The sequence below is a fragment of the Cyprinodon tularosa genome, unplaced genomic scaffold (assembly GCF_016077235.1).
Source record: "Cyprinodon tularosa strain WSP-4 unplaced genomic scaffold, ASM1607723v1 ctg163, whole genome shotgun sequence".
Lineage (NCBI taxonomy): Eukaryota > Metazoa > Chordata > Actinopteri > Cyprinodontiformes > Cyprinodontidae > Cyprinodon > Cyprinodon tularosa.
Window position 1 is genome coordinate 77001 of NW_024038467.1, and position 8711 is coordinate 85711.

General features: G+C 38.3%; 1 protein-coding gene across 3 annotated transcripts in view; it reads right to left on the minus strand.

The window, feature by feature from the left end:
* The window catches only part of lnx1 (ligand of numb-protein X 1), a 54475-nt gene extending 46152 nt beyond the window's left edge, over window positions 1–8323 (minus strand). Inside the window, exons 1-2 of one of the 3 annotated variants that reach the window (XM_038280695.1) lie at window positions 8073–8323; window positions 18–525 (exon numbers count right to left, since the gene is read on the minus strand). In XM_038280695.1, the coding sequence (XP_038136623.1) occupies window positions 18–427 (410 nt within the window). In that variant the 5' untranslated portion in view covers window positions 428–525; window positions 8073–8323. Of the gene's footprint in view, window positions 1–17; window positions 526–8030 lie in introns of those variants that run through there. The other 2 variants (XM_038280694.1, XM_038280697.1) reach the window with 2 other exon arrangements.
* Window positions 8324–8711: the final 388 nt, after the last annotated feature.

Genomic DNA, 8711 nt, shown 5'->3' on the forward strand with positions numbered 1-8711 from the left:
GTTTTATTGTAGCTTACCTGCCCTTGATGTGATCTTCCATCTCCCCGCGAGGCAGTGTTTCGGTGCAAAACTCGGTAAAAGGGCAGGCTACAGTAAGCTTATCCAGCAATTTATGCACCAGCAGGCTGGGCTTCCTGCAACTCTGCAGCATGAGGGGTGCACGGCACACAGGGCAGAAGTCACTCTCCAGCAGGAAGCTGGTGATGCACTCCTGACAGTAGGTGTGACCACAGGGTGTGTCCAGGGGCCTGATGAGTGGCTGCAGACAGATGTGGCAGACAAGGTCATCGTCCACTTCATCTTGGTAGATGTATTCATGGTTCTCCTCCAGCTTATGACTGTGGCCACATGAGGCACACAGGTCAGGGGTCGGGGAAAATACATCAGAGTCTGTCGGGGAGATAGCTAAAGGGGATGCTTCAGCCATCACTGGAGCAACTTCAGGCTATAGGCTTTCCACCTGGATGCTCATTTGGAAGGCAAGACTAGGGGTATCAGAGTGGATTGGCTGTCAGCAGGAATAATCTGTGAGAAACAGGAAAACAAAGTAAATACAAAGATGCAGAAGTACTTGAAAATCAGATCAGGGTTGTTTAAGCATTGAAAGTGGAGCTGGTTTTCATATTTTACAACCTTTTGCAGTCATAGTAAAGTTTTAACACTACATCTTAAATGGGCCTGTTTTTGTTTGTTGTGATTAATACACATTCTTACAGAATGTCTGAAAATGTGTGTAACAATGAACTTAAAACAGGTCTTCCATTTAAAAAGCAGCTTAGTATTAGCTGATCTTCTCGAGATGCTGAATAAACAAACAAAAAAGTTAAAAGAGATGGGGAAATGAAAAGGTGCACAGTCAATAGAAAATAGTACAAATCTCAAGTCAAACTTGCTGAATGAGGTAGTTATCAAGCCAAAAATAGATAAGATCAAACATTATACATTTTAAAGGATAATTACTCTATTACCTGCAGTTATGAAGGAATGAATGTGATTAGATGCTCAAAAAATACAAGGTAATATTAGGAAGAGAAGCTGGACCTTTTACAAACTACAGAAGCTACAGTAAGTAAAGAGACCGCTGGAAAAAACATACAAACAAAAAACATAATTTCTGATTTAAAATTACCTACTTAAAAAAAATCCATATAATCAGCAAAAACAGTTTAACAGTTAGCAGAGTTTAACCGGTGAATGTTGCAGGGGAAAAAAAATAGAGATGCTATACAGCTCCTTTTGAGCTTAATCATGTCTTAATGACAGACTGGTCATTTTTTGATTAGTTAACTGAGTAAAAAGGATCTGTGCTGCTTTAAAACACACTTAAAGGAAGCAGACATATCAGAGGCTTTTTAAACAGAAACAGTATTGTGCAGAGAGGGAGAGTGAAACTTTCAGAGAATAACAGTAAGGCTTAACGGTGTGCAGTTTAAGTGCTATGAGGTTTCTGCTATCATTAAGTGCTAGATTTGAAAACCCTGTTAGTCTAGTCTCCTCATGTATTTTACTAATTTTGATCTAAACTGTAAGGTTTTTTCCAAAAGCCAATATGTACAGTTCCAAATCAATAGTAAAAAAAGATGTTTAAAGTCATAGGGAAGCGGCTGTTCCAATCGTTGCATTCTGAATCCTCCCGAGTGGTGGCCGACTTTACACGAGTGAATAAAGTGAATGCGATTGGTCGTTTATCAAGGGGGCGGGAGATTTGCAAGCAAGTTTGATTGTGGCCGCTGTCTCGGAAGCATCTTGCTAACCAGTTAGCAACTTAGTGCTAGTAGGTTCCCAATAAGAAATTACATTGGGTCCAAGTAGCACTAAATTGGTGACTGAGAAACAACACTGTCAAGGAACGCTATGGACAGCAGGAAGCAAGAGGAGGAGAGTTTAGTGTCGGAGGTCGTGGATGAATCTCCTCCATCATACATTTTTTATTTAGAGGAGGAAAGCGGGGACGAAGATGTTGTGGAAGAGGACGCCAGGGTTGAAGAAGCTTGGTTTGGTGTAGAAGGCTTACATGTTTGAGCCCTTGCCTCGTAACGCTGCCAGTTCTGTTAGCTCTACGCCTGCTGAAGACACAGACGTCCATCCCCGTGAACACTGGGACGGAACTCAATGGGAAAGTACATGATTCTTATTTCAACCATTGAGTATCTTAGCTACGACATATGAATCAAGATGCTATGACCGAAAAAATTTGATTGACAGATGACCATTGATATATGATTGACCGAATTTAGGTGTTTATGCTGATGTATAACTAACTGGCCTGCATAAGATACGGAAAAAACCCCCACAGATTCTAAAAAAAACCTCACAGATTCTAAGACAGGATTTTATTTTTAAATAGAAATTTTCTACATTTTGGGACATTATCATCTGATAAAGAAAACATTCATATACATCTTTAAGCCAGAATGATTTGACATTTAAATATGATTACCCTCTGACTTTAAAATATCAACTCTGTAATCATTTTGCTTTGGTTTAAAAAATTCTACTAAAGTTTTGCAATTAGGCTAAACTGTCATTTTACATCTTATGGTAATCTATATAAATGCTGGCCTCTCATGCCAAAAAGCTAATACAGTTTAAATGCTGCTTCAATGTTTTCTTATGTTGAACTTTTGAAGGAGAATTTGGAATTAGCTCAAATAGGTATTAGTCAAATAAAGATAAGCTCGGGGGTTATCTTTATTTGACTAATACCACAAATTGTCCACAAAGTCTGGATTGTGCAAACTGAGTAAAGATTAATAGATAAACAGTAGCAACTAAGGCACACAGAGGACTTAATTTCTTTTCTTTTTTAATACAATCTTTGCCTACCCCATCTTAGAATATTAAGGTGGGTCCACGTTTATCATAAATGATTTTTTTTTATGAGACTTATTGTAGAAATGCCGCAGACACAGTCAGATTCTTTTCTTCTCATTTATGCAAAGAACTGCAGCAGTTTTTTCTTTTTTTTTTTTTATTCCTAGTTTTTTTTTTCAGCAGTGGCCCAAATAAGGGATATTGAACTACTGAGATTTCTTTTCCGGTCATGGGAACATCAATACCCCTCATCTCAGCAGCAACTACAGAGAAAAATCGACACAGATGAGTCTCCTGCTCTCTACTTGGCGGACTGCATGACAATCTCTTCTCTCTGTTAATCCAGGACATGACATGGGTTGAATCATGAGTTATTGTTTTTTTGCTACACAAGTTTACATTGTAGTCCATACTGCAGGCTGTCCAGCGTTCACGTCATACCCATAGCAGCCGGGTTCCTTCGGGCACATGGGCAGCAACAGATGGGCTTAGTCAGGCACATGCCACTTTGGCAAGAGCAGCCATGTTGGCATTCCGCCTGTTTTGTTTCTGGACCCGTTACTGGCTCTGTGCTGTGTGATGACATACTAGGTTTTGTTAAAAACACCAATAGAAAAGCTTTCGTTTTGTTAAGTTTAGGTTTTAAAGTGAAAAAATAGCAAAGATCCTAAATGTTTATGAAGAAGTAATTGCCCTATTTATTAATTTTTCGATGCAGAATTGTCTTAATTTAGACATATTCAGATACATTTTCTTAATTAGATTTGGATAAACTAGGAACTTATTTTTTTCAAAACTATGATAAAGCTAAACTTCATGACTCAACTCATCATCAACTGATGGTTGTTAGGATTCATCCATTTTTTCTTTTCTGTCACAATTATCCCAAGCGGGGTTGCAAGGGGTGCTGTTGCCTATCTCCAGCTGTCTATGGGCGGGAGGCGGGGTACACCCTGGACAGGTCGCCAGTCCATCGCAGGCTAGGCAACACAGAGACAAACAGGACAAACAATCATTCATGCACACACTCACACCTAAGGAGAATTTACAGAAGTCAATTAACCTGACAGTCATATTTTTGGACTTTGGGAGGAAGCCGGAGTACCCGGAGAGAACCCACGCATGCAAACTCCATGCAGAAAAACCTCAGGCCGGTAATCAAACCCAGAACCTTCTTGATGCAAGACAGCAGTGCTACCCACTGCACAGCCCATGTTAGGATTATTTTCTATTTTTCCTGTATGTGCTTGTTAAACACTAATAATACCTGCCTGTTACGTGTTAAGGCTAATGTTTTTCAAAGCAGTTTTGGTAATTATTGTATTATTATTATTGTAATTATTTAATACATATACATTATGACATATTATTTAAAGTGTTGGTTCCGAGTGATCTCTTTTCAGGAAAGAATCAGGGAAAGAAAGCTTAAAGATGCAAACAGCTTTCCTTTACATGGTCCAACATGTTCTTTCAGGATTAGATGTCATAGAACATATTTGAATATTACATAAATTAGAGGAGGTCATTAATGTCCTTAAGCAATTAGGAGGCCATAGACCATAGCCATTTGTTTTATTCAAGATGTCACTGGAAACACACCATCCATTTAGACTTGGCCTAGTCACTCTGCAGCCTATTTTCTGCAAAGTTTTAGGAATTACGAGTATTATTTTTAGCAATACCCTGTATAGTGAAGCCCTGATCCATACTGGAATTAAATGAAATTTAGAGTTGATGCAAGTTTGAATGGGAAGTGTTCGTTGTCATTAGCATACCGTCACATTTTTTAAAAGCATTTCATATTCTAGTGGCGTGGCAGGATAATTACTCCATTTTTAATATTCCTACTTGTGGCCTATGCAGAGTAAAGGCTTTGCTGGGGTCCAAAGTCTTTAGAAATAGTTTTGTAACCATTTGCAGTCTGATAGATGTCAGCGACTTAGTTTCTCCTCTATGTTTGCTCTTTGGATTGCCTCATGATGTACAGTACAGGGCAGCTTACCGATAAATAGTTTAAACCTAGATTTTGTACATGTTTCAGTTTTTTAAAAGTTAGTTTGACAATTAAAAACATTTAGGTTTGACATAAAAAACAAAAACAGAAACAATTGCAAGAACAGATAAAGAGCTCTACAGCTTTGTAATCGAAGTACTGCTTCTGTTTAGGTTTGACACATTTTCACGTTGCTACAAACACTCGTGCTGGAAAGCTTTTATGAGGCTCAACAAACACTGACTTTGCTCTGCAACACTCCGTGGTGCTGCATCATAAGTGAATGTTTGATAACAAATGGTGTCTTTGTTTTACATTATCATTTTGAAGCCTGCAGACCATGACTCATAACACCCATAAGAATAACCGTCTGTGTTGTGTCTAATGAAGGAAGGATAATAAGAAGTGGCTGAACAGTCCAACATAAGCAACTTATCTATAGTGGGTAACAGTTTTATCACAAAACAGCTCAGACAGAAAATACAAATTAAAATGAAAACTTTTGAAAGCATTAACAATTGACAGCAAATGGAGGGGTTGGATCCTGATTCAAACATAATCCAGTGTAGAGTTTTCCCACGTAAACTACAAATGTTCTCCTAATGGGATGTGCCCAGGCTTTGGTGAGGACTTTTCTTGGATTTGCAGATAACACATTCACTTCTCAGCAGGATTTTTTTCACTGGGGAGGCAGCATGCACAGCTGGAGATATGCAAGAGATGAGTGAGTGCACAGAACACTGGGCATGATCAAAAATCAAAGTTGTTTTCTTCAAAGCACATCCTTCGACTACAGATGAAAATGAGTTTCCATGGCATATTCACATGTAAAGAAATCATGTTATTTAGTATGCACTGTTAATCTCAAATAAATGAATACTAAATAAATCCTGTATCCTGCTGTCTCTGGGCTGGATTTACCTCTAGTTATATCTTAACAGACTCATGATGTTGAAGAGTGGGTTAAAATCAATGAACATCAGGGTTGAGCATATCTGCTTTGTGGCCAATATCATCTCACAGAGAAACTAACTAAACCTCATTTAGTTAAAAAAAAAACAATAAGGAAAGACCCCCCCCCCTACAAAAAAAAATTAAAAGAAAAGAAAATTAATGCTTTTCTAACTCAGCCATCCACTGTAGCATAACTCAGTTCAATGTGGTCAATTTTCATAATTAAAATATACAAAATAAAATTGATTCATCTAATTATATAATTATATCTAATTATTATAATACTTATATAAATAATCCCTTCTACAGAAACACCCATTTCTGGATAGACTTTAACTGTTTTTCTCTTTACACTATAATCATTGTTTTGATGCATAAATAGCTTAACAGGAATGAAGATCTTGTAGCAGACATCTTTTAATGACAAACATCAGCGACCGCTTACACAAACGCACACATTTGCCTCCACACACCGATTTCAGGCTTGAATCCAGGTGTGTCACCAGCACCTGAGGAACATCAGCTCAGTTTTATAGAACGAGAACGACTTTTGGCGACACCATTATGGTGTAAAAATTTGAGGAAATGCTATTGCTCAGGACGATGTAAAAACTCTGACTGACTAAAACCGGATCTGAAGTTGCTCAAACAACCAAGGGAAAGGTTCGATTTTCAAAATCTGTAAATCTTGTTGTGTCAACGTTTCTTTTTTATCTTTAACTGAAAGAGAAAGACATGTTTACATTGTAAATACAAGAGTAGAACCTGGCTTTCTCTTTTGTCTTTGAGGCAGTCATGCCAAACTAAGGCTCAATGGGCTTTCCTTCAGGATAACATGAAGCCTGTTAGCCTACTCACTTAAGAGTATATTTCATGTAAATACCGCGGTTGGCTTTCAAATTGATCTTCTTTGATCTGAGTTAATAGCGAAACAGGACAATGCTAGGTCAGCTCTTTTTTCTAACGACTGAGTGTGGAAAAAAGCCAGAGACGAGGTATCTGTGTCTGCATCAGCATTCAGAGTGTTCACACTGAGCTGGCATGTTGCTATGTACACATCCACTCCTCAGGTTCAAGTAAAGAAATGAAATCATATCTACTGATGGAACACACCCTGAAGATAGAAGGCACAGACACAGCTGGCCAGTATGTTAACTGCTGCATGTTTAATTTGGTGTCACTTTGTTACTTAAACGCTCAAGTGAAGGACTGCTGGAGAAGGTGTGGCGTCACATTGTCAAAACAATAAAACTTTGAATCATGCTCAGAGGGAAGTCCTTCAGAGGCTGATTTAAAGTGACACAGCCCAGGTTCATAGAGCACTAGAAAGGACTGCCTTGTAAAAGAATAACTCAGTTATTAGATCATAAAGATAGGACAATAGTAATGGCTAATCAGGCTTCAGACACACTACATGAACAGGATCAGGCCGCCAGGAGTTAAAGGAACAAACAGTTCATGTCGGATCCAACATGTGCAGACTGCTGTGTTCAGGCATGCCCCAAAACACAGAAAATTCCTCTCTTTTTTTTTTCCTCTGGAAAACATCTGCTTTGTAACCCCGTACAAAAAAACAAGGAAGAAAGAAACAGCAGCATTTTTTTTACTTCTTATTTTTGCTCAAACATTTCCCCAAAATGAGCATACCTGCTAGAAATTACAACCGTTTCCAAATCAGAAGGCATAACAATCTCAATTTTTGCAAATGTTTATAGATAATCCTTTGCAATTTACATTAATTGCATTTCATGCATGCATCTAATGTTAAATTTGACAAAAGGACAAAAAACTTTCTGACATAAGATGCAGCAGTTTGTTCCAGTGTAGCAACATGGGATGTACAGGGACAGAATTACTATTTCAGTATTACTTCTCTCAAGTAACTTATCTTTCCATAAGGCTCTTGTGTCTGTTTTTGGCCTATCTGACATGTCTGTAAGTTGTATAAGCCACAGCTGACACCTCACTCAATGTGAGCAGCTGCAGGCAGATGTGAAGCTACTTGAAGTTACTTCTTAATGACTAATTGTCTGAGTGCAGACTATATGTAACATAGAAAACACCAGAAAAGCTACACCTGCCCCGCTCACATATAAACAGAAAGTGATAATATACCGAGAGACAGAAACTCCATGCAAATGATCTCTATGCAAATAAAATCATGAAAAAACACTCTGCTACAATGTTTTATGACTAGTAACAAAAACCTAATTAACCAACTAAGTATGCCTTTAGATAGAAATAAAAAAAAACGTGAAAGTTTACTTACATAACCTCATTCTGGAAGTTCACTTTCAGCACTATAGCTCACCTGGACAGGTAAAGTCTCGCAGTGGGTGTAACATAAACCCTTACGAAAGGAGGGGTGGAGAATGAGAGGTAAATGAGTCACAAAACAGGACTTTGTCCCAGTCAGAGAACCTAGTGTCTAGCTGATCGACTCTCAGAAATGTTATCCCGTTCCCTGGGTTTTGGATAATCTCCAACCCAATGTGTGGAGCAGAGCTCCTGTGTGAACTCAAAAACCAGTCATCTCAAAACCAGCCAAGGTGATCAGGAAGTGGCAGTCAGATGGGCGGGGATTAAAAAGAAAAAAGGTAAGCAGGAGAACTGCCCAAACCTGCTTTGATAGTTAAGCTGAAACTGGCTTCCCCCCAGATAGCTTTGAAAGGTGTTACTCAATGTGTTATAAAAGAAAAATATAAATGAAGTGAAATGGCACAGAAGGTTCGAGTCAGAAGGCCAACAGACATGTTTTTTGAAAAAAACAAATAACAAAACAATAAAAGTCAAACAATGAATTTCTTGCAACAACATATCTAATAAACAAAAGTGATTGAGAAGCCCCTAATCCCCCCGAAATCTCTGGCTGATGATATATGTATGTTGTAAAGACACTATAATCTTCAGTCCTTGTATAGAGCTTTCTTTTCCTGTGGCGGTTTTTCAT